The 26,351-nt window shown below is 30.5% G+C and overlaps 3 protein-coding genes across 4 annotated transcripts; 1 reads left to right on the top strand and 2 right to left on the bottom strand.

Annotated features, from left to right (window-relative positions):
• Position 1: 1 nt before the first annotated feature.
• On the bottom strand, positions 2-9,122 carry LOC130677775 (FMR1-interacting protein NUFIP1-like). The gene is made up of 7 exons (XM_057484632.1): positions 8,932-9,122; positions 8,338-8,788; positions 7,233-7,424; positions 4,091-4,389; positions 1,971-2,206; positions 1,701-1,898; positions 2-436 (listed from the first exon to the last, which is right to left on the bottom strand). Exons 2-7 carry the CDS (start codon positions 8,782-8,784, stop codon positions 87-89), a joined length of 1,722 nt encoding a protein of 573 aa, XP_057340615.1. The 5' UTR covers positions 8,785-8,788; positions 8,932-9,122; the 3' UTR covers positions 2-86.
• Positions 9,123-9,819: 697 nt separating this feature from the next.
• On the top strand, positions 9,820-18,635 carry LOC130677773 (protein mini spindles). 2 transcript variants are annotated; one of them, XM_057484628.1, is made up of 6 exons: positions 9,822-10,076; positions 10,687-10,756; positions 10,825-11,018; positions 11,822-15,871; positions 15,978-16,127; positions 16,965-18,635. In XM_057484628.1, the coding sequence occupies exons 2-6, from the start codon at positions 10,700-10,702 to the stop codon at positions 18,433-18,435; spliced, it is 5,922 nt and encodes a 1,973-aa protein (XP_057340611.1). In that variant the 5' UTR covers positions 9,822-10,076; positions 10,687-10,699; the 3' UTR covers positions 18,436-18,635. The 2 variants fall into 2 exon arrangements, with proteins under 2 accessions (XP_057340612.1, XP_057340611.1); XM_057484629.1 differs by lacking the exon at positions 15,978-16,127 and having other exon boundaries at positions 9,820-10,076.
• Positions 18,636-19,578: 943 nt separating this feature from the next.
• Positions 19,579-26,170, bottom strand: LOC130677776 (transmembrane protein 165). Its single transcript, XM_057484633.1, has 6 exons — positions 25,886-26,170; positions 25,598-25,802; positions 24,305-24,480; positions 23,919-24,098; positions 22,804-22,909; positions 19,579-20,967 (listed from the first exon to the last, which is right to left on the bottom strand). Exons 1-6 carry the CDS (start codon positions 26,036-26,038, stop codon positions 20,891-20,893), a joined length of 897 nt encoding a protein of 298 aa, XP_057340616.1. The 5' UTR covers positions 26,039-26,170; the 3' UTR covers positions 19,579-20,890.
• Between the last annotated feature and the right edge of the window lie 181 nt (positions 26,171-26,351).

Genomic DNA, 26,351 nt, shown 5'->3' with positions numbered 1-26,351 from the left:
TATTCACAAAATTTTTTTACAAAAATATGGGGAAAAAAAAATATCGTTGACTGACCAGTAAATTTGTGTCGTATTTTATTTTTTTTTTATTGAGCGTTTTGTGCAAAAAAATTATTATCGACGATATATTTTAGACATTGACAGATATAATTTCTCTCATGTGTTATTGATTGTGATAACAATTGTTCTAATAATGCATGTCTTTGATAAAGATTTTTTCTTTTGTCAATTTTGTTGTGATTATTATTATTAATATTATTATTATTATTATTTTTTCGAGATATTTTATCACTCTTATTAAATTCAACTGAATTTTTAACCAACGGTAATTGTTCACTAGCATTCGTACCTACGGCTTCTGAAGAAGCGGAAGTATTTTGACTGATATTAATTTCTGCAACTTTTATTTTTTTAATAGGAATCTCTTCAGGTGGATCTGAAAATAAAAATAAATTTTAAAAGTTTTTAAAATATTTTAAATACTCAATTACAGTCGAACTCCATTATCTCGGAATTTCCCCTGAATCTTGACCCCCATCACGAGCTACGCTGTCTCCCACCCAATGCGATGTTTGTATATATTTCGCGTGCCAAATGCCAAAAGGACGTATTACAGCAGTTAGATAGGGTTCCATGCCAAAAGGGCGTATAAAAAATTTTTTTTTGCCATTCTTTTTAGAATCGCTCGAAACGTAAAGATCTGCAGAAAAAAATTTTTTGACGTACTAACGCCAAAAGGGCGTATAAAAAAATAAGCCATCTCTTTCCGTTTGAAAGTGACATCCAGTTAAATAAGTAAACAAATTTTTTTTGGAAATTTTACAAAAATTCAATTCACCATAACTTCTAAACTTATTGGCCGAATTGGCTCATCTTCGAACTCATCCAAGGTAATCGTCCATAGAATAAGTATACTAAGTTTCATTAAGATCGGTGTAGAATTGCGGATGCTATCGTTGGAGAACGGCGCGTTATATTGTATATATATATATATACATATACATATATAAACTTTTGAACTAAATGTATTTCCTGACTCAGCTCGTCGAGCTGAGTTTAGAATTAGCAAAATTTTCCGAAAATTCCATCATGAGGACAAATACAATAGTTAGATTTTTATGAAATCTACTAAAAATCAGGATTTTTCAAAATTTTGAAAAACAGTTTACAAAATTGTCCGGAGGTTTGTATGAAAAAAAATTTTGAAAAAGTCAACATTTTCGAAGGTAGTAACTTTAATTTTTCATCATCTTGGACAGCCCAATGTAATTAAGATAATCATTAACTTTAATTTTTAATCAACTAGGAAATTCCCAAATAATTAATAATTATAAGCTAGAGATAATAAAGTTTGATATTCGTTCCTATATTCAACGCCACGCGGAGCGTATGGTAAAGAGCTGGTATTCGAGACGTACGCCCTTTTGGCTTTGGAAATTTTTTTTTCATTTTTAGGCTTAGAACATGTTTACAAAACGATTGGCACCAAAAAAAAAAAAAATTATACGCCCTTTTGGCATTTGGCACGCGATTTATATATACGTCCTAAATGTGATGTGAGCGCATGTGTGTAGTTTCCTTTTTAAGGGAGAAGGGGCATTCGATAACTCGGAAATTCCAAGAAATTTCCGCTCCTCCGTAACTAACTATCCGAGTTAATAGAGTTCGACTGTAAATAAATATGAGAAAAAAATAATTACCGTCATCTGAACTACTGTAATTAGCAACCAAACTACCAATCGGTTTAATTATCGGCTCCGGAAGTGCATTAGTCGTTTGAACCTCTGGAAGTTCATTGGTCATTTGAACCTCATCCTCGTCATCAGTAATCGGGTTCTCTAATTTAAATTCTTCATTCGTAATTTCACACACTGACTTCTCTTCTTCATTGATAATTTCTTGAAAAAAAAAAATACTGACATTAAATAACTTGTAAGGTAAATAAAAGTATCGCGTTAAAAATTACATACTAGTGCCTCTGAATGGTCGGACACCCTGACAAGTTTCCTCAATCTCAACATCTTCAGTATTTTTCTCTGGTTTTTTTCTCAATCTCTTCTTTCTTCTCTTACTTTTAATGTTGACATTTTCTCTAGACTTATTTGATATCTTAGATTTGAAATTTGTATTCATTATTTCACCACGAGCTTCTTTTTCTATTTGCTCAGCTTTCTTCGAGTCCACGTTACTTTTTGTTGGATACTTTCTATAATAAAAAAATAATTTTAATTCTTTATTAAACTGCAATATTTAAAGAAAACAAAATAATAAACGGTAATTCTACTCGCCACAAATTCTTTTTAACAGCTGGAGAAGTGTATCAGCATAAAAAAAAATTGATAGGTAATATTTACAGGCAGGGTAAAAATTTATCTAATGGAGAGACAGGAAAAGGTTTTCAAGACAATGTATAGATTTAAGTAATTTGTGTGATAAAGGATGAAATGCTGTAATAAATTACTAGTGATAAGAAACGAGTGAATAATTGGAACAAAAAAAATTATTAGAATTAAATAAAAAATTCAAATAAATTTTTTGGTTCCTCGCGGTTTGATCCGGACTAAATATCAGCGAAAATTTATAATAAAATGTATAACAATATTTGTAGTTTCGAAGATCTCGGTATTTAATAATTGGCGGGATGTTAATACAAAATTTAAATTTTTTGAATTTTTAATAAAATATTTTTTTTAGTCGCGGGAATTTTGTTTGGGAATCAAAATGCCTGATATCATTTTTTTGAACCAATTAAAAATACGATTTTTTTTTATAAGTGGAAGGGGAATAGTTCGAAATGAAAAATTCAAAATATCCCAAGTAACACACTTGGCTTTATATCTATAAAATGCCAGTTTTGAGGCTATTTTTTGACCTATCGATAAGGCACAAAAATGTTGACAATCAATCAGAAATTTGTCAGTGAAAAAATATCTGCTTAAAAGACTTGACCGAGTGATGATAAAAAGTAAATTACAAATGTCATCTAAAGGAGTTTTTAATTAAAATTACTTCCGAGAATTAACATCTGTATGTCTTATTTATTAAAAAAAAGGCAATCCGGCATCCGAAATGGAAGTAGATTTCTATATATATATAATTGAATAATCAGTCATCAAAAATTTTCAAAGATGTAAACAATGGCATTATCACTATAACACTTGAGTCAATTGTGTGACTTTGAACCCTTATTAAAAGTGGAACAATTTTCGTAAAACAAAAAATAAAAAAAGGAAAATATAGCTTTTTCTATCGGCTATCAAGTTCTTTTTAGATAATAAGTATAGATATACCCGTTAAAAAGTTATTGACGAAAAAAAGTCGAAAAAGTAGGATTTTTCGTTATTTTTTGAATTTCAAATGTCCACCATTTCTAAACTAGTTGACCGATTTTGCTCATCTTCGAACTTAACCGTGATAATCGTTCATAGAATAAGTGTGCCAAGTTTCATTAAGATCCGTTAAAAATTGTGGCCGCTATCGTCGCAACAAGGCGCGTTATATTACATACATATATAAACTTTTGAACCAATGGTATTTTTGGAACCGATTCGATGAATTATGATAGATTATGGCAAAATTTTTTGACAATTCCACCATGAGGACAAATCCAAAAGATAGATTTCTATGAAATCTACTAAAAATTTGAATTTGAGACAACAAAAATAAAAAGAAAAATTTGTCTTGTCCTTTTAAAAGATTTCTTAAAGTAAAAGACTTAGTACCCGATCACTCCATTTATTTGTATATATATATTTAGTAAAATTTAGTAAATATAGATATGCAAATACACGAGTGATCGGGTACTAGGTCTCTTACCTTACTTGGGATTCGTATGTTTTTGAATAATTCAAAATTTTTTCAGTTCAGAGACAAATCTACGAAAAATAAATTTTTGATTACTTTAAAAACTGAATTCTCCATTAAATATTTGAAAGCTGATCAGAATTTTCTCAATTTGAATCGAATAATTTAATAAGTTACAAATAATTCAAAAATTTTCCGAGTTTAAAAATTGACGAATAATTGGATTCGATTCAAACTCAATTCGCACACCCTTAGTATTTATAAAATAAATAAATAAAGTGATTACCGTTTGCGTTCATTGATCCACTTGTCAATATCCTCAGGAGTCGTTAAATTTTTCAATTTACTAAAATAACCAGTACGATGCTGCATCGCAATATGTTTCTCAACTAATTTAGGATGCGCTGAGAATTTACATCCATCTATACCACACACTTTATGTGTACTATTGTGATCATTCAGTAATTTATCGGTCATAAATTCACGGTCACATATTTCACAGTAATAAATAACGTCTTCATCTTCACTCTGATAGTTTTCATCACGATCATCGTGATAGTCTTGATCGTCTTGGTACAAGGCTGCCTAAAAATTTTCGCTTAAAATATGTTTATAATGTTAATTGCAATAAATATATCATTCCAACCCATCATTATTTTTTTTTTTAACAACAAAGTCTTCGGACATTCGCAAAAAAATTTTAACTCTTTGTCGGCTCAGGAAACTAGAGAACTTTTTTGTAACAATAATTTAAAATAAATAATAAAAATAATAATTTTGATAATTAATTGGTAATTAAAAATTTTAATACACAAGTAAATTTATTTATAACTTGTAGAAATATTTATTTTTGACATTTTTATTATTTTAAATACAAACATCTTTGTTTTGTGTTTTTTTTATATTTCTTTTAAATTAATTAATAAAAATTCTGTTAATTAAATTGAATAATTATATTTTTGCACAAATATACTTAATAATTCTAAATATACTTCAATTATTAATTAATTAATTACAAGAAAAAAAAAATTACCATTTAAATTACAACTACTAGGTAATTTAACGCTGATACTACTTAGTAATTCTACAATTACTATTATTATTTTTTTTTTTTTATCAAAGGAGACTCTATAAATTTTTTGAATTATCGAGACTTAATTATATTTCTTATATATTTTTAATAAACTCTAGATAATTATTTATCTCAACAATTAAAAAATAAATGACTAGAGTCCCTTGTTAATAATTAAATTTAATTAATTAATTAATTAATTAATGCATCGTCACAATAAGGAATGTAATGACTCTAGCATTTGAATTACAGTTTTTTTAAACACAAACAAAGCCAAACAAATAAACAAATCCACAATTATTTTAAAATAATATCTAAGTATTACAAGAACAATTGCATGTATAAGAAAATTTTTAAAAAATAAATAAATGAATTAAAAAAAAAAAGAAAAAAAATGTCAATTATCTTTACTTGTACTTGAGTTAAATGTTTGTTTAAACATTAATTTTTTTTTATCAGTAATTAATTTCCAAATAAATCGTTAGCACAAATTACTTGACGACGGAAAATAATTAGGTTTGATTTAAAAGTTGATAGTGATATTATCTAATAATAATAACTATTGTTATTATTTATTATTATTAATTGTTTTAAATAGACTTTTGTAAATAATTTATAAATTTATAAATTGTTTAGACGGAGGAGTAGCCCGAAGCTTTAAGACTGAGCCTGTTCGCTGGAAGGCCGCGACTCCTCCGTTACTTCCATTTTCGTAACCGGTTCAGGTTGAATTTCTGTTTTCTCTGATTTCTCTGTTTCCTGAACACTCTCGGACTCAACTGTATTCTTATCACTTGCTTTTTGACCACCCTGTAAGGAAAGTTGCTCATAAACTAACGTTCTATGCTATTTTTTATGTTTTTTTATAAATTAATATTCAAATAACTCGGCCACTTAGTCAGCAAAATACTTCATGTAATCCACTTACACAATTTACTTCTTTAAAAAATGAAAAATAGTTAATGTACGCAAAATATTATTTATAAAATACCAATTACGTTTAATATACCAGCAGGATTGTCATAAAAATATTGGACATTTTATTGTCATTATACCAGCATTGAAAATTGGGCGTGTTCAGAAAAACACTCTGGGGATTGATAAATATTTTAACAGATGGTTACACTGTAAAAAGTGCGGTGTTAAAATACCGATGTTAAATCGGTGTAAAAAAATTTCCAAGTATAGAAATTTGAAAAAAAAATGTATTATAAAATTTAATGAATATTATCTAAAGGAAATTTAAATTTTGCTGTGTACTTATTTAAATAATTATTAATGTCATACATAATTTATTTAAAAATTACACAATTTTACGGCCACCATTTCAATCACCAATAATTTAATTAATTAATAAAAACACTAATTAACTGTAGTGATCGAGTAAGTCAAAATATTCACAAAGTTAAATATTTTCAACACCGAAAAAATATTTTAACACCGGGAAATTTTATTTAACACCGGTAGAGAATATTTACATTGGCGACGGTGTTATTTTAACACCGCTTTCGATGTTAAAATTTAACACCGAAAATTATAAGACCTACACCACCTGGACTTACCCCGTTTTTTTACAGTGCAGTAAATGAAAAGTCACGTGGTTTAATTAAAACTAGAGGAACGAAAGAATACCAGATACTGCATGTACCTTTTCCGCAATTTACGAACGCATTACGGTACTCGAATTGTTCACCGGTTTAATCAGATACTTATGAACGCAGAAGTTGCATTTTTCTCTTCCAGAGTGAATTTCTGAACATGCTCTTAAAGCTTCAGTGTCACTACAGCCAGTCGATGCAAGCTAATTTCAGTCTAATGCCACGAATTAATATTAGTACACGCGTCAAGTGTGAATGCCTTCAGTCAGCGGGTAGAAACAAACTTGTTTAATCCTTTGGAAACAAACAAATCAAGTTTCTGCCCGCTGACTGAAGGCTTTCGCAATTCAAACTCTGATTCTTGTCATTTTTTAAATAGTAATTTTATTTACGTAAATGACAGTTCTGACTGTTGTCTTAAATTAACTTGTTTCTGTCTGGCTGCTGACACTGAAACTTCCAAATTCAAGTTCCAATGCAGAGAATCATGAAAAGTCTAGTGTGTAACTCAGGATGAAAGACGATTTCAGACATCGAGTGATGTCAGCCGACTTCATCCTGGTCTGGAATCGTTTTGTTTCATCCCATGTCACACAATTTACTATTTACATATCGTGGTACAGGTTTCATAAGGGTGATGTTTTATTTACAAGTATATGAATGATAGATAAAAATTTTTCATCGCCCGCTGGCATCTGTACCGCGATATTAATTAATTATCAAGTTGGAAAATATAAATAAATAAAATATGGACATACCTGATCAGGATTTTTTGAAAAATACTCATTCTTAGCGTCTTTTATCATACGCGTTACTTTATTTCTCAGATCTTTGAATTCCTCCCACTCTTTTGCGTCTTTATTTTTTTTAGCTTTCGCGTATAATTTATTTTTTCGCTGAATTTCCCCGCGAATTTCGTCTGTCATCCAAGGCTTCTTTAATTCCAACTCCTTTTTAAAACAAAAATTTTAATTAATTATCAATAATAAATCAATAATTAAAGATAACAAAAATTGATATTATAGGAAAAAAAAAATAATTAAAAATATTGACCCCAAAAGTTATCAATAATTAATCATTACTAATTTATAATTAATTAAATAAATATATTTGTTAAATTATATTATCGAATCTTATTAATTTTCAAGTAAATTTTTCTCATATATGTATAAATATAGATATATATGATTTATTTTTAGAAATTAACTTTCTTATTCTGGTTGCCAGATGGCATTTTTCAGTCTGTCTTAGACGATCGCTTAGATTTAAATTTAAACTTTTTAAAAATTTTACATTCTGTAAATAATCGCATGCAGATGAAGCCTTTGGTGATGACCATAAATAATTATTTACGCAAATTAATTTATAAAATTTAAATAAATATGAGTGAGAGTAATTTCTTATTGCTATACATTTTCTATTAACTTTCAAAGATTTTCTATAGAAGAAAGTCGCGGAATAAATTTATGAAACTGGCGATTAATAAATTTAAAAAAAATTTTGCTCCATTTAAAAAATTTCAAATTAAAAAAAAAAAAATGAAATTATTGAAATTCAAATTATTACGTGATAGAAATTATGATACCGAAGTTAGCCGACGTCTAATAACTTTTGCATTTTTTTGAAAACGATAAATTATAAAAAAAAATATTAAAAAAATTGGACCTATAGTTTTTTTAATTATCTGCATGTGCATATTTTTATTTATTTTGTTTTTTTGTAATTTATTTGTGGAAACAAAAATCCGAAAATTGTCAATTATCTGCTAACTTCAGGATCATATAGAAATTTCTAGATCTTCAACATACAAAAGTTCTGTGACGCGACTCTAGTTTTCCAAATACACAATAAAAAAAAAAATACCTCTAATTTGATGCCTTTCTTGGCATTATTAATAGATTTAGCTTTGGTGGTTCCATTTCCTGGTGGAAACCTCGGTCTCATGTGTGGCAAACCCTGTGGAGGTAAAATCCCTCTGGGTCCTGGTCTCATCGGAGGTCCACGTGGTCCCATACCACGGGGTCCCATCATCGGATGCATGAGAGGCGGCGGCCCACGAGTCCTGGGACCAAAAAGAGGTAGCGGTGGCGGGCAACCAGGTCCAGGTCTCATCATTGAACCAGGCCTAGGAGGTGGTGGTGGCATACGTGGACGCATAGGTCCAAAAGCTGGGCCCATCGGTGGAGGTGGTGGCGGCATTCTCGGAGGCATTCCTGGCATCGGAAGTCGCCCGAAACGCGGTGGCGGCGGTCTCATGCCCACTGGTGGCATTCGTGGAGGCATCAGCGGTCCTCTATTCAATGGACTCATTTTCCTAGACACAGATATCAATAAATTATTCAATTATCGATTCACCGGTTGCTTAATTTTTAGTTTCTTAGGTTATGTCTAGATTCTGATTTTCATATTTTTTAAATATTTTCATACTTTGATATTTATATATTTATTTATAGTTACCTGTTTTTCCTGAGTATATTTATTTATATAAATCCTCTGAGTAATTATTTATATTATTTATACAATTATTTTTATAAATTTAAATATTTAACTGCGAGTTACGAGTTTGTTATAATTTACGTCGGCGTTATGATAGAAAATGGCGACTATTTATATTATCTCGTGTTCTTATCTTTTTTTTTCCTCTAATTACATTACATACAAACACACAAAATTTCATGAGTATGAATGTAGCAGACATCAGACAATTTATAAATTTTAAATAAATACATTAAAATAATTAAATTTTAAAAAAAGCGCGCGCTAATTTTTAAATTGTTGAAATAATTATTTAAATTTTATTTATTTATTAAAAAATTTCCAATTGTCAGTTACGTTCACACTCATAAAATTATCTTGTTGCTGCTTAAAAACATCTAGATTATTTTCTACCAATCAAATAATTCAAATTTTCTGACATGGCCGCGCTTTCTAAAAATTTATAATTATTGATTTTTAATCACCACCAATCATCACAATTAATATTTAATACTTTACTAACAATTACTATCCATAAAATAATACCTAATATTAATAATTAAACTCATAAATTCATATATTTATTTATTATTCAAAATGGCGCCTAACGTATTTTTTTAAATTCCCGCCATCTAGTTTTTTTTTTATTCAAGTGAATAATTTATTTTATTAATTATTTAATTTAAATAATTTTGAATTATAATTTAAATAAATTTTTTAAAAACGCGGGAATTCAAATTTTAGTAAATTATTTAAATTATTTTCCATCCGTAAATATTTAAAAGCCGGTTTTGACAGTTGGAAGCCATTGTAAAATAATAATAATAATACAAATAATAACAATAACAGTAATAAAAAAAAAACGAGGCAAAATAGTGTGGTACTGGTCGACTATTTGAAAATCGAGACCATATTCACAGCGAACACTGAAGCAACCGAAGCTCTCGAGCATTAATGGCCGCCGACTGATATCTTAAGCCTTCTCCGCAGTATGTTGTAACGCGAATAAATTTATAACAGTATTATTATAAATAATTATTAACACTTTTAAATAACTAAACCACTTAATAATTAATTACCCAATCACTTAAATAATTAATCAGCAACTTGGACGACTGTTCCTAAGGGTAAGTCATAAATTTTTTCATCATCAACTGACTGATTTTAAAAATCATTTTCCAACGTACTTTTGGCATCATCCATCAGCATCATCAACAAATAGTTCATCTTTTTTTTACACCAGTTTTATAAAATAAATTTTAAATATTTTTTATTTTACTTATGATTCAAATTTTTTATTTTTTTATTTGTTGGGTTAACCGACATAAGATGAGACATTTAACAAAAAAAAAGGAAAACTGATTCATTCATTGTCATATATGGTCAATACGTTCTCCTTGTAAAATATATAACGTAGGATGTTATCATTAATTAATATATTTATATATATCATGACATAATTTTTCCTTTTAAATAAATATAAATATTTATTTGCTGCAAAATAAATGATAGCAAAGTTGGCGGACATCTGACAATTTTTTAAATAATAAATTAAAATGTTTATAAAATAAAAATAAAAAATACATGTTTAGAAAATTCAAAATTTAGTACATGCATTTTTTTAAAATTTTATTTCTTTAATTATTTAATTTTTTGTTTGCAATAAAAAAATTGTATGTCTGCTGCATTTACACTCGTGTAAAACAAATGGAATTTAATTTATGATTTTTTTTTTAGGAACAATAAAATAATGGAAGAAGAAACTGAGTTTACAAAATTGCCTGTCGAGGACAGATGTGTACACAAGGTAATTAATTAATTATTTATTTATCGAGTGGTTGGTTGACTGGTCTAATTATTTATTTTGTTGCTTAGTCCTGGAAAGCGAGAGTCCATGGGTATGACGAGTGTACGAAAAAATTCGGGTGCATCGACGATGAAAAATCCCCGGAGTGGAACAAATTCTTAGGACTCATTAAAAAATTTGTGGTAGACAGTAACGTTGCTGCTCAGGAAAAAGGATTAGAGGCTGCGCTGACATTTATTGAAAATGCTGCGTGTGCTGGAAAGTAAGTTCGCTATTTTACTTTTTTTTTTTTTTTTTTTTGATTTATTGGTTTATTTATCCGGTGACTAAAAAGTTGGTGCAAGTTAACGCAATAATTAAAATTTAATTGGAAAATAAAAATGATCCAAGTTAACAATTGAATTTTTTTTTTCAACAAATAAATGACAAAAAAAAAAAACTAAAAATATGTACATGTAGAAAATTTAAAAAACTATGGGTGCAATTTTGAAAAATTTTTTTTATTCGTAATTTATCGTTGGAAAATTAAATCAAAGTTTATTAGACGTCGGCTACTGAAGTCAGCTGACGTTTAATAATTTTAGAATTTTTTTAAAAACGATCAATTTCAAAAAAAAAATATTTTTAAAAATTACACTCGTATTTTTTTTTAATTTTCTACATGTGCATATTTTTATATATTTCTTTTTTCTAATTAAATTGTCAAAAAAAAAAATCAGAAAATTTTGAATTGTCGGTTAATTTCCAGATCGTGTTAACTTCAGGTCATAAAATACAAATACAAAAAATTCTTCATGTCTTGATAATTAAATAGTAAATTTAATATTACGAGTGAGAAAAAAAAGATAAGAATTAGCGAACTAATAAAATTTTGGCGGTGATTTTAAAAAAATTTTTAAATATTTAAAATCAATAAGTTTGCGTAGCAGATGAATATTTACCGCATTGAGTCTTAGTGATATGAAAAAATTCTAGCCAATGATCAGATAAATAATCGGATTTAAATTAAGAAAATTAATAACAAAATTTTGATGACTCATTGATGATTTTTTCTATTTTTAATAGGACTGTGGGTGAAGTGATGAGCGGAATAGTAAATAAATGTATCGCAGCACCAAAAGCAAAAACAAAAGACCTGGCGGTGCAGATAACTTTGATGTACATAGAGATTGAGAAGCACGAAACAGTTCAAGAAGAACTTTTGAAAGGTACTGAGGCCAAAAACCCAAAGATTGTCGCCGGTTGTATCAATACTCTGACGCTGTCATTACGTGAGTACGGTTCCAAAGTAATAAATATAAAACCTTTGATTAAAAAAATGCCCGGATTTCTTGAGGACCGCGACAAAATAGTTCGCGAGGAAGGTAAACTGATGGTAATTGAAATTTACCGATGGATTGGTGCCCCGATAAAGCAGCAGCTCAACACTTTGAAGCCTGTCCAGATGTCAGAGTTGGAGGTTGAATTCGCAAAATTGGATGGGGCTAAAGCGCATCCTACTCGGTATTTGCGCTCCCAGAAACCCAAGAACGTCGTTGCCGAATCGGCTGCCGCTGAAGGCGATGATGCTGACGATGACGAGGAGAATGAAGAAGAAGCTGCTGATGATATTGATCCTTATGAGCTCATTGATCCAGTTGACATTTTGTCTAAATTACCGAAAGATTTCTTCGATAAAGTCGAGGCCAAGAAGTGGCAGGAGCGTAAGGAAGCTCTTGAGTCTCTGGAAACTTTGAGTAAAAATCCTAAACTTGAGAGTGGGGATTACGGTGACGTCATACGGGTTTTGAAAAAAGTTATTGCTAAAGATGCTAATGTTGTTGTTGTTACGGTAGCAGGTAAATGTATGACAGGTCTTGCCAATGGACTTAAAAAACGTTTCCATCCGTACGCTACCGCATGTTTGCCAGTTTTGCTGGAAAAATTCCGTGAAAAAAAGCCAAATGTCGTTGCTGTACTTCGGGAAGCAGCAGACGCAGTGTTCCAGAGTATTACCGTTGACGTTATTCTTGAAGACGTTCTAGCAGCGTTAGATAATAAAAATCCGTCAGTGAAAGCTGAAACGGCGGGATTTTTATCCCGTTGTTTTGCCAACACACTACCGGCAACTTTGAATAAAAAACTTCTTAAGGCCTATATCGGTGCCTTGCTAAAGACTTTGAATGAACCGGATCCAACAGTAAGAGATAACTCAGCAGAAGCACTTGGTACCGCAATGAAACTGGTTGGAGAGAAAGCTATGATGCCTTTTCTAACAGATCTTGACCCGCTGAAGATGGCAAAGATCCAAGAGTGCGCTGAGAAAGCTGTGATACTTGTAAAAGTTGTTGCGCCACGTAAAGCTGATCGTCCTACGACTGCACCAGCCAAAGTTGAATCAAAGCCACCGGCTAAAAGTAATAAAAAACCAGCGGCTAGCAGTAGCAGCAACAATAAGAAACCCGGAGCAAAGAAACCGGCAGCTGCAGCAGCTAAAAAAACAACCGCGGCACCAAAAATTCAAATTGAAAAAGATCTGAGCGCTGAGTCAGTGGATGACATTGCCGGTGAATGTTTATCTGGAGACATACTGTCGGGGCTGGTTGATGCCAACTGGAAGTCACGTCTCGCGGCGGTCGAGCAACTCAATGATACGATTAAACAAATGGGCAGTGATGTTCCGTGCCAGGTTATCGTTCGTATACTGGCCAAGAAACCCGGTTTGAAAGACACAAACTTCCAAGTATTGAAGCAAAGACTCGAGATTGTTAAAATGCTCGCAGAAAATTATACATTTTCTGTCACGGCTGCTAGCTACTGTATTATGGACATCGCCGAGAAATTGGGAGACTCCAAGAACGGATCGATTGCCGCTGACACTCTGCTGGCTATCGCTGATGCGACGTCATTTGAGCACGTGGCCACTGAAGTTATAACTTTTGCATTCAATCAAAAGAGTCCTAAAGTACAGCAGGAGTCGCTGCTCTGGTTATCAAATGCTCTGTTGGAATTCGGCTGCACTTTGAATGTCAAAGGGCTGATTGATAGCGTGAAAAAAGCTGTCTCTGCAACAAATCCGGGCGTGCGTACTGCAGCGATAACACTAATCGGCACTCTGTATTTGTATGTCGGGAAGCCGCTCTTGATGTTTTTTGAAAATGAAAAGCCTGCATTGAAGCAGCAAATCGAACAGGAGTGCGATAAACACGAGGGAGAGAGACCACCAGAGCCGACACGTGGTCCCAAATCACGTGAGAGTAAAAAAGTTTCTGATGATGTGGATGAGGATGATGAAGACAATGACGTTGGTGGTGAGACTGTTGAGATAAACGATCTGATACCGCGTGTGGACATCAGCAATCAAATAACAGAAGCGCTGCTTGTTGAACTGGGTGATAAAAATTGGAAAGTACGCAACGAAGGTCTTGTTAAAGTCCAAACAATAATTGCAGAGGCTAGATTTATCAAGGGGTCAATTGGTGAATTGCCTCGTGCATTGTCGCCGCGACTGATTGACAGCAATACAAAAATTTCTCAAACTGCACTGGGAATATGCGAATCTCTGGCCACTGCGATGGGTCCACCTATCAAGCAACATGTGCGCACACTCTTTCCTGGGTTCGTTCACTGTCTAGGTGACTCGAAAAACTGGATCAGAAGCGCGGCTATCTCGTGCATTAACACCTGGGGCGATCAGTGCGGGTACAAGGAATTTTTCGACGGTGAAATGATTGCTGATGCTCTGAAAGCCGGATCACCGACACTGCGCATTGAATTGTGGAACTGGTTATCGCAAAAATTGCCACCCATTCCAGTAAAACAGGTTCCTAAAGAAGAACTCATGCTTTGCTTGCCCCACTTGTACAGTAATTTAGAGGACCGTAATTCGGACGTCCGTAAAAATGCACAGGAAGCTATTCTGGGATTTATGATGCATCTGACATACGAGGGAATGGTCCGGCAGACGGAAAAACTGAAGCCCGGATCGAAGAATGTGGTGATGATGGCGCTGGAAAAGACCCGGCCGAGCTTGCCGGTGAAGCCGCTGCCTACAAAGAAGCCACCGCAGGAGCAAGTGAAGACTGTCAAGAGTGGCGGCGCCGCCAAAGCCAGCAAGGCGGTGGTCAAACCCAAAAGTGCTTCTGCTAAACCCGCTAGCGCCAGAAAGAAGGACGATGACGTCGACACAAGTCCGCTGCTCGCTGTTAATAATTTGAAGCATCAGCGAGTGATCGATGAACAAAAACTAAAAGTACTCAAGTGGAACTTCACGACTCCGCGCGAAGAGTTCGTTGAGTTGTTGAAAGAATTGATGAGCACGGCTGGTGTCAACAAATCACTTATTGCCAATATGTTTCACACGGACTTCCGGTACCACTTGAAGGCCATTGAATCTCTTTCAGAAAATGTTCAAGACAACAGCAAAGCTCTGGTTTCTAATTTGGATTTAATTCTCAAGTGGCTGACGTTACGTTTCTTTGATACGAATCCTTCAGTTTTACTCAAAGGTCTTGATTTTCTTCAGTCAGTTTTTAATATTCTCATTGAAGGACAATATCACATGCTGGAGAATGAAGCCGCGTCATTTCTACCCTACCTAATTCTAAAAATCGGCGATCCCAAAGACTCTGTCAGAAATAGCGTGCGCGCGTTATTCAAACGGATCGCTCTAGTTTATCCAGTTAGCAAATTATTTTCTTACGTGATGGAAGGACTCAAGTCCAAGAACGCAAGACAACGTACCGAGTGTCTAGATCAGTTGGGATCGCTCATAGAAAACTATGGCGTCACTGTCTGCCAACCGACACCAGCAGCCGCTTTGAGAGAAATCGCAAAGCAAATCGCTGATCGTGACAACTCGGTACGCAATGCCGCGTTGAATTGTATTGTCCAGGCGTACTACCTCGAGGGCGACCGCATCAATAAATTAATTGGGCACATATCTGAGAAAGACCAGTCGTTGTTGGAAGAAAGGATCAAGAGGGCGAATAAAAATCGCCCGAGCAAACCGGCTTCTGAGGTCAGAATGTCCACGATGCCGATGGCTGCCGCTGCGAGCAACGAAGACATCGACCCGGATGTCAATGATGAGAAGGATGAGGAGCCTGAGGAAGTTGCTGAAGACTTTAATGACCGGTAAGTTTATTTTTTATTATTATTAATATTATTATTGTTATTATTATTATTTTGAAAAATTAATTATCATTTTATTTACATACCACGACGACAAAATAATTTACAGGACACTTATTATACCAACAACTATCAACAAAAGACACGATAAAGTTCCAATAAATGACAATAACAAGATCAGTAAATCATCAGATAAATTTTCCGATGATCAGGAAAATAAATCTCACAACAATGTTGTTAATAATAAAACTGAAAAAACGTTCGTGATATTATTTAAGAATTTTTTTTGTGGTTTATGGTGATGGGTGATGGGTGAATGTCTTCTCATTTTTAAAATCATCTTTTTTTTTTGTTTGTCTTGACAAATTTTATTTTTTTATTTATATACTTTTTAGTCATTGCCGTTATTAAATAATTAAAAAATTTTTCATATTTTAATTCGTCTGATTCAAAAGTTTGTATTCGGGTGGCGCTAAAAAATAGAACAATTTTTTTTATTTTGATAAAAATTTTACATGAAAATTAATTACCTAGGAATAAATTCTCAAAATTTTTATTTTCAAACATTGAATAATTTTTAAATTTTTCGCGCGGTTTTTAATGAAAATACTGAGGCTTTATTTAAATGAAACTTTTTTAGCAAAAAAAATTTAGAAAACTGAAATTAAAAAATTAATCCAAATTCATTGGATTTCAAAAAAAATATAAATATAAAGTCTCAAAATTAATATTTAAAATCCGCGGTAAAATTTCTAAAAAATGAGCATGATCAGCAGAACAGTTTAGTAATAAAATGAATGCATCTGTCGATTAAATCCACAAAATTTTTAAACAAAACTCCAGTTCTTAAAATACATCGAAATAAATTTCAATTAAATTTCTTGTGTCTGTCAGCGGGTTTAATTTCTCTATCAATCAGCATGTTAGCAGTCATTGTGATGTCATTTAAATTGCGTGTCTTAAACTACTAGTTTAAAAAATAAAATTTATTGAGCAAAATAAAAAATTCATCACCAAAAAAATACTCAGTAAATTTTTTTATAAACTAGTGCCGCTAATTAAAAAAAAAATAAGTCAATAAAATATTTGATTACAGGTACGCGTTGTCTCCACCCCAGTCACCGGTTCGCCCCAAAACCTCCGGACCCTTTGGCCTGGACATGGAATTTTTACGCCAATTAGAAGAACAATACCCGGCATCTTGGAGCGTTCCCGTTCTTACCGAAATAAATTGGGACCCCAACGACTCGATAACGTCTCTGCAGAATATCGACCGGCTGGCGAAAAAATACTCGCCATCTCTATCATCAAAATTAGGAATTACCAAACCATCAGCTCGCGTGTCCCCAGTTACCTCACCAGTGTCAGCAAAAAATGACAACCTAGACTGCACTATTTTGTTGATGGCAAGTCCGCGACTCAACACCGCGCTCCAGGCAATGAACACCATGGAAGAAATAATGAAATCATCTCAGCTGTCACTAATCCAATCAAAGGAAGACAAATTTATAAATTCCATAAACGTACAGCTTAAATTTCTTCAAAAGTATCCGCTTACTGCCGACAATAACGAAGTGACAAAAGTATACCGGGCGACATTTATGGTATTGTTGGCATTTTATGAGTCAAAAGTACTCGGGAGAAATGTAACAACTGGTCATTTGAAGGAATTAATTTATCTTATGCTGATGCTGCTTGCAGAAAATAAATTTGAAAATGTAAAAGATACCGATATGTACATGCGGGTTGTTAATGTAATAATTGTTAAGATGATTGACTATTCAAATCACACGACACTTATTTGTGTGCTGATAAAATTACTCCAAGAGTGCGCCGAGTCATCAGTTATGCCAAAGTATGAGGAATTGGTGATGAAATGTCTGTGGAAAATAGTGAAGACTATTTCAAATTGGTCGACAGAGCTGGACTATGACACTATTTTACTTACCGTACATCAGTTCTTCAAAGATTATCCGTCATCGTGGTGGAAAACTCGTCACTCGGATATGCCGGTTCGTACTGTAAAGACAGTACTGCACAGTATGACAAAAATAAAAGGCAGTTCTATACTAAACCACCTGACGATGATAAATAATATCCATGAATCAGAACTACGGTCATACTTGAACCGCTTAATTGAAATGATAAATTCAAATTCAAATAACATCAATTCCGGCAGCAGTACGATCACTAAACAGAAACATTTGTCGAAAGAAATGCACTCGCAGTTGACGGAAATTTTTCGAAAAATAGGATCCAAGCAACACACCCAGGAAGGTCTTGCGCAGTTGTATGACTTCAAGCAGCAGCACCCCGAGGCTGATATCCAGCCTTTCTTAGTTAAGTCACACCAGTTCTTCCAAAATTTTATTGAGCAGGGTCTAAAAAGTATCGATCTCGAGCGCAAGAATCAAATTATTTATAGTCACGGTGATGATCCTGCTGATGAGACGGCGAGAGCTATCAGTTCTGCGGAGGAGAGAATTTCAATGGATCCGGCTCAGCGGTTAGAAAGATTGAGAGCTCTGGAGGCTCAGTACCGCGGCAATGGATCCAGACCCACGTGAATTTATTCGTATATTTATTTAAATAAGCGTTGATTTATTTTATTGTGTACATAGTCTGGGCTTGAGATCGTGAGCATGATTTTTTTTTTTAGGAATTTAGTGTTTGAAACATTAATCCTTGTGGTTATTTATATTGATGCAGTTTATAAATTTTTTTTATGATATATATTTTTGAAAAAAAAAAAAAAAAAGGAATTTAATATCCCAGTGTTTTGTACTCGATTGTTTAAAATAAGTTTAGTACTTGAAGTAAAAGAGATTTAATGAGATTAGATCTAGTAAAAAAAAATTATAAACTGACGGTTCAATTACGGACCAAATAATTAAATTTAATTACAATAATTAGGGGTGTGATAATTCGTATTGAATTAAAATTTAATATTTTAATAAAATAGTTTTAGTTATTAGTCAGTTTTTGAATTAAAAAATTTTGAATTTATTTTAAATTTAATATTTAAAATTCGCGCTGATTAATTTGAATTTAATTCAATAATTAGAATTTTAATTATTTAAAATTTATTAAAATTCAAATTAAATAATTAAAAAAATTTTAATGAATTCAAAAACTGGAAAATAATTAAAAAATTTAAATATTGCATTACAAATTCCAAAAAATTTTTATTCACCTTTTGGTTTTACGGAATTTCCTAGTCAAAAAAACGCATGATTTTTTTTTTCATTCCGAATTAAATCCAAAAAAATTTTGAAAGCTATGACGCATGACTAAAATTATGAATTCAAAAATTTTTTTCAGAGTAAGTCTCCAAAAAAATTTGTAATAAAAAAAATTACATTCTTTTGGCTCGAGGAATTCCTTAGAGTCAAGAAGGCGGGTAAAAATTCGTGTTTTTTGAATTAGTAACGCGATATTTAAAATTAATATCCCCAAATTAAATAACAAAGGGTTAATTTTTCAAACATTAAATACCTGGTACATGATCTGAATTTAAAAAAAAAATAATGAGATTATTTATTAACTTTTAGTTTCAATAATTGATAAATGAGCCGAATGAATGAATAAACAGACTATGTACATAATAAGCTCTCTTTACATAATAATAATTATGATAATAAGTAATATACGATATCATTGAACAATTTATAGTTGTGTATAGTCGTCGTAAGTAAAATAGTTATTACTGATTGATTGGGCTATTAATTAATGACCTACACTATTATTATAAATTTAAAAAAAACGACAAATGATTAAAGATATTTATGTTACTATATATATTAAATGTATTTATGATTAATTACTAGTATAGAGTTTAAAATTATAACAAATACGCGGTCCATATTTTTTAGACTGATATTTTTTTATGATCTAGTTGTCTTTTATTTTAATCATTTTTTTTTAAATATTTAAATTTCCCGCTATTATGTACAGTTGCCTGTTTAATGTTTTTAAATTAATTATGTACTTTAGAGTTTATTAATTACACATTTAATTATTATTACGATTAATTGTATGTGATTATTATAATTATAATTACTCTTATTACGCATAGAACAAAAAAAATGAACACTATTTGAAAAAATCTCAATGTACACTCTTTTATTCAATTAAATACATAAATTTCATTTCTCATGGACTAAACAATTTATTTTTTTAAATTTTTATTCCCTTATTTTTTAAAAATCTGACGGTGACTTTCCACTTTATCCATTTCTTTTTTTTTGATTAAAAAAATAAATAAGTGTCAAATATAAAATTAATAAAAAAACTTAATTCGAATTTTGATTATTTTATAAATAATAATTTACAGTACCCGGGAAAAAATTTAAAAAATATATAAATATGATGACATAAAAATTATTTAATTTAAAAAAAAAGAGTACGCAAAATTTAATTTAGAAATTTTATAAATAATTAACTTATGAAGGTAATTATTCAATTACATTTATAAAAATATTATCGTTTATTTAAAAAAAAAAAAAAAAAAAGTTTATCACAATTAAAAAAAAAAAAAAATATATTTTAAATCAATATCAAATAAAAAAAATACTGTTTATTATTTACAAATATAAAGACACTAATTAGTAAAATAGTTGACTCATTATTTAAAATAATTAGCGCCCTTATTATTTAACAATACAAACAATAGTTTGATGATTTATTTATCAGGTACTCGAATGTTATTACAACACACTCGCAGTATCAGTAAGTGAAGATGCCCTACAAAATAATAGTAATAATTTTTCTTTAACATAAACAATAGAGGATTTTGAAATCCCTGTTGATTTTTTAAAAAAATAATTAATTTGATTTACATTCTAGTAGCAATACTTAATATCAAGTTTAATTAATTCTACTAACTACTGTAAAATATTATTTTTTTTTTTTTTTTTTTTTTTTTATATTACACAATATTTGATATTCACATTTTTTCAGTTAATGTACGTTATTTTTAAAAAGTTATTTATTATTTTATTTAGTTCAAGATCTTTATTTATTTCACGTGCTCTCTGTCGGACTTACAAAGAGCGCAGTCAGTGCGAAAATAAGGAAGACTATTCCGCCGATTATTGTTACTGAAAAAGTAAATAATTTTTTGATATATATACATATATATGTTTACAATGAGTTAAATATGATACTGTAAAAAATTAGGAGTGAATTTGAAGTGATTGCGTATTTTAATTCAATCCGAATTCACTTGGAGTTCTGCGCAGTAAAAAAAAGATTTGAGAAAATCAAGATATATCGTGTGTAAAATGAACGTTTTACACTTATTTATCTGTTGTTTAACATGTGAGTGATAAAAAAAATCAAACGTACATTAGGGTGGTCGTTAAAAATTAAATTTTCTCGGGCGCCCGATAAAAAGCTTTTTTTTAGTGAAAAAATACGTGGGGAATTTGGTTTTTTCTTTTTAAGTAAAAAGAACACGTGCCTTAGGACGATCAAAGTTCATTTTTCGATACAATCGCGGTTTTTTAAAAAATATCTCATGAAATATGTAGATTAAAGGAAAAAATTATAGGGACAATTTTGTAGGAAATTAAATTCTTGACAAAAAAGGTCATGTTCATTTTTTTTATACAATGCGTATTTATGAAGATATTTTAAAAAAACTTTTTTAGATCTTATCAATTGAGCATTTTAGGGATTACGAATGTTAAAAATAACGTTTTTTCTTAAATGTAGACAACTTCGTAACTCGTAACATATCAATTAATGCTTGTCGTAGTTTCTATATACTTAGAAAAATGTTATTTTCAAAATTTGAAATCCTTAAAACGCTCAATTCAGATCTAAAAAAGTTTTTTTTGAATATCTTCATAAATACGCATTTTATAAAAAATATGAACATGACCTTTTTTGTCAAGAATTTAATTTCCTACAAAATTGTTCCTATGATTTTTTCCTTTAATCTGCATATTTTATGAGATATTTAAAAAAAACCGCGATTGTATCGAAAAATGAACTTTGATCGTCCTAAGGCACGTGTTATTTTTACTTAAAAAGAAAAATTCCCCACGAATTTTTTCACTAAAACGAAGCATTTTATGGGGCATCTGAGAAAATTTAATTTTTAACGACCACTCTAACGTATATGTTAAAAATAAAAATTTTCCACTAATTATTTTGTGATGCACGGAAAAAAATGAACTGTATAAATTGAGAATGACAAGTAATATAATGATAAAGTGATCAGTAAATACCATCATTCTAAATAGTAATTTTTTCATTTATGATTAAAACGTGAATCATTACAGGATAAGTATGAAAATTTATCTATGTAAGAAAAATTACTATTTGAACTTTACAAATCGTAACTGATACTTAGAAAATTGACGACACGTTTTATAAAATTTATTATTTGGAATGTTAAAATTCCGCATATTGACACCCGGGTTCCCAGTTATAATTTCAAACACTAATTTTTAAAGTTCATTTTTTTCCGTGCGGTCGAGATTATTTTTAACATATTTTGTGTGTTGATTTGACAGTAACATAAAAAGTGTTACTTTCGAATACAATAAAATTTTTGTGTGTTAAGAAATCAATCGATCGCGACAGTTCAAACAAGATAAACACTGTGTGTTAAATTGACACACAAAAGTGTTAAAAATTAAACACACGCTTTTTTTTACACTTTGATGATTCTTTTTTTGCTGTATGGAGTTTTAAAAAAATCACTCCGCTTACGGAGTTAATAGGGAGTTTGTTTTTTCAGCGGAGTGATCTGGATTTTATTTAAATCTGCATTCACTCTGATTCGGAGTTTTAAGATTAGAATGAATTTTTTTCTAGAAGTTAATTTCACTCCGAGGGGATTAGATAACCAGTCATCTGCTCCGCATTCACTCCGCTAATTTTTTACAGTGTAATAAGTTTTGTAAATGAACATATTTGTAATTTACCTGTTCGGACGGATATTTTCTGGGCAATCATTCGACCGCCTAAAACAGCTAATCCAGTACACAGTGAGTGTCCAAGAACACCGCCCACGATAACACCATAGACATCCTAAATATTTTATTTATTCAATTAATAAGCATTGGGTTAGAAATTTTTTTCGGGTACAATTATATTTAATTTTCCCGGCATATCAATTTAAAAAGAAATTTATGTACCTGAAGATCAGAACGTTTTTCGCGCAACGAAAATGAAAAAAAATTGATGTAATTTGACTCTAAAGAAAATTTAAGGGGTAGTTAGGAGGCCTGCAATTTTCGGCTGACGTGCGAAACATTTCAGAAATCTAGATCTAGTAAATTTTTTACTTTTCATTTCGTTTTTTTATTTTCGTTCCGGGAAAAACGTTCCGATCTTCAGGTACATAAAAATTTAGCCTTCGAAATTTGAAAATTCTAATTATAAAATTAGAGATTTTACTGAAATTTATTTTTCAAATGTCGTTTAGTTCCTTATTGACTACAATTGTAATTAATTTTTTTTAAATTTACATCTTGGCGCAATTTTGTTTAATCAATTGATAAAATTCAAGGAGAGGGGGAGGGGTATTGTCTAAAATTGCCCTTGACAAAAAAAAAAACAGTTTCAGATTTTTTTGGCAGCGCTCGCCTTTGGCTCCCGTTAACCTCACGTCCATCTGAACTCATTCCGTTTAATTCCTCGCCATTAATCAACTCGCGAAACGTAAAATTAAAAACTAACGAGCATATAAATTATTCATAGTCAACAATGTCTCTTAATTACTAAAAATTATTATGACCAATCATTAATTGAAACAAGTAAAAAAAAAATAAAATTCTAAGTTCATAATATTAAAAAATTAACTTGCAATTGTAAAATTATCCTCTAGACGGTAAATATTTTTTTAATGATTACAGCAATGAGTCAATAAAAAAAAAATAAAATTATAATGACCTCTAATTAAAATTAGAAAGTATGCGCAATTGACGTAAAAAAATGATTTGCATTGAAATTTAAAAGTTAAGGACGAATTAAATTTTTAATTGACTAAAATTTCATAAAAATTGATCACTTTTGTTTATTCAAAATAAATAATTACCTCTCGCGCGGCAAGAATAATTGTCGTAAGTTGAGATCTGTCTCCCCATTCAGCCAAGAACGTTAATGAAAACGCTTGCAAAAATATCCGGGAAATCAGCATCCACGGTTTAACTTTAGTTTTTTTAATAACACCCGTCTCTGGGTCTTGGATTGTCGTCACAATTTCTTCTTTTTCATACTAAAATAACACAAGACATTATTGATAGACATAAATATATATATATGTAAATATTTGTATATTTATCAAGACTGTCTATGTAAATTGTCTTTATGATTAATTCGATAACACCTGCGTTATCAGTATGAATTAACGATAACCGAGAGAAAGTTTACTAAGATTTTAATCTCTTTTTTTTTAACTTTAAATTTTTATTCAAAAGTCACCTCGTCCTCCCGCTTTCTCAAGTCCAGCTGAACTTCTTCTAACTCTTCCTGCCCTTCTGTCGGTGCCATATAGTAACCATCTTTCAACATTTTTAACCCAAACAATGCGAACAATGCCGTGGATATGTAATATGTGTACGCACGTGGTATTATTGTTGCTGCATATCCAAATATTACTGTAAATTTAAATAAAATTAATTAATTAATTACCTAGTGTACTCAAGTGTAGTCATGATTTTTATTGTTCGAGGTGTTATATTATTTAATATGTATATATATTTTTGTAATGACGTCAATACGTAAAATTTATTGCTGATAATTACAAAACCAGTCATTGAAGTTTAGTTTATTTTGACGGTTCTAATTACCCTCGCACGATCGCACTCTATTGTATTCTTATCTGTGTAATTGTCATAATAATAATTATTATTTAAATAATTTAATAAGTGCGAATTAAAGAATTAATTAATGCGACTTATGACTAAAAATATCAGCAGAACAATAAAAATTTTAAATGTTTTTCTTGAATACTTGATTGCTTAGTGATCTGATTTAAATTTTAAATAATAAAACTCTTTATCTAAACCTACTTTTATTGATATCTTGATTAATTATTTATCAAGAATAATCTGCAGTGAAAATTTATAAGTTTTTTATTTTTTTAAAATCACGACCGGTCGGTTAAAAAATCTAATCAGCTGTAAAGTTTGATAAGAAATTTCCAGTTGACGCAGTCTATATTTAAATCCATTGGAAAATTTTTAAAACCCGCTGAGATTTAAATTTAAAAATTTTGATGTACAGTTTAATTTATCGAACTTTGAATTCCCTCCTTTTTTTTAAATTTTATTTACTGCCGCGTATTTTGTAACACCGATTTCAAAAATTTATGATACTGAAGTTAGTCGACGTCTTATAACTTTTGGTTTTTTTTTTAAATTATAAATTCAAAAAATTGCACCTAGAGTTTTTAAAATTTTCTACATATGCATATTTTTAGTTTTTTTTTTTTTGTAATTCATTTGGTAAAAAACAAAATCCAAAATTGTTTACTGTCTGGTAACTTTCAGATCATAAAAATTTCAAATCCTTGAAAGTCAAAGTTCTACTCCGTAATTTTTTTTTAAATCGACCGGGAAATTTTTTTCACCCGCAAGATTTTTCAATGAAATAACTGATTAGTTTTTTGCTGCAAATAATTACTGTTTCCTTGTAATTTATTGAGTTAATGAGATTTCTAATATTATTTTTTATTGTTTTTTTCCAGTAATTTTAATAATTATAATAAATTACCTGACAGAATGGTCATGAGAGCAAGAGCTGCTATTGCACCAGTGAAAACTGTTAGCCTTGGATGCCTCATAGCCATAATAGCAGCAATAAAAAATGTCTTGTCACCAAGTTCTGATACAATTATCACCGAAAGTGATGCTATGAATGCATGGATGAATCCTAAATTACCTGGACTTGTTATTTTAGGATCCGGATTACTAGAGTCCTGTCAAAAAATTATTATATTATTTATCAATTATTGCAATAATAATAAAAAAAAATAATAATTATTAAATCAAAAAAATTTACCTCTGTGGTGCCTTGATAAGATTTTTCTATGTCATGAGGAAATTCTTCAGCGAATGTTACTTTTATGGGATTAAAATAAATAATTGTAAAAATAATAATTGTACTGGTGGATAATTTATTTAATTTAAACATTTTTGACAGGTAATTTATCATTTTGATGGTGGAGTGTCAAGTTAACAAAATTCTAACCTTAATTAGTAACAAATCAACTGAACCTCAACACTCTGCCACAACACACTGAGTTTTTTTTTTTAGATTTTATAAATGTGTGTTTATTTGTGTTAATAATTAAGATAATGTTAAACTAAGTGCATTGTTGAGTTTAATTGGTCTATTTTTAGCTGTCAGATGATTTTCTTTAACCAATCTGTGGAGTTTGTTGGAAGTTATAACTGGCGGGGAATTTGAATTTGTAAAAGTTGAAATTTAAAATTCGCGCGGGTTTTTAATTGGAATTTAAATATTT

This window comes from Microplitis mediator, chromosome 11, assembly GCF_029852145.1.
Source record: "Microplitis mediator isolate UGA2020A chromosome 11, iyMicMedi2.1, whole genome shotgun sequence".
NCBI lineage: Eukaryota > Metazoa > Arthropoda > Insecta > Hymenoptera > Braconidae > Microplitis > Microplitis mediator.
This window is presented reverse-complemented; position numbering and strand designations above follow the sequence as displayed.

Coding starts and splice junctions, on each gene's coding strand:
- LOC130677775 (XM_057484632.1), bottom strand. CDS start 8,784: ATGAGTCCATTGAATAGAGGACCGCTGATGCCTCCACGAATGCCACCA. Junction 2,207..4,090: donor TGGATCAATGAACGCAAACG/GTAATCACTTTA, acceptor TTTTTATTATAG/AAAGTATCCAACAAAAAGTA. Junction 437..1,700: donor TTACAGTAGTTCAGATGACG/GTAATTATTTTT, acceptor TTTTATTTTCAG/ATCCACCTGAAGAGATTCCT.
- LOC130677773 (XM_057484628.1), top strand. CDS start 10,700: ATGGAAGAAGAAACTGAGTTTACAAAATTGCCTGTCGAGGACAGATGT. Junction 10,757..10,824: donor AGGACAGATGTGTACACAAG/GTAATTAATTAA, acceptor TTTGTTGCTTAG/TCCTGGAAAGCGAGAGTCCA. Junction 16,128..16,964: donor AATAATAAAACTGAAAAAAC/GTTCGTGATATT, acceptor ATTTGATTACAG/GTACGCGTTGTCTCCACCCC.
- LOC130677776 (XM_057484633.1), bottom strand. CDS start 26,038: ATGATAAATTACCTGTCAAAAATGTTTAAATTAAATAAATTATCCACC. Junction 25,803..25,885: donor CTTATCAAGGCACCACAGAG/GTAAATTTTTTT, acceptor ATTTTTTGACAG/GACTCTAGTAATCCGGATCC. Junction 24,481..25,597: donor TCTCATGACCATTCTGTCAG/GTAATTTATTAT, acceptor TTAAATTTACAG/TAATATTTGGATATGCAGCA.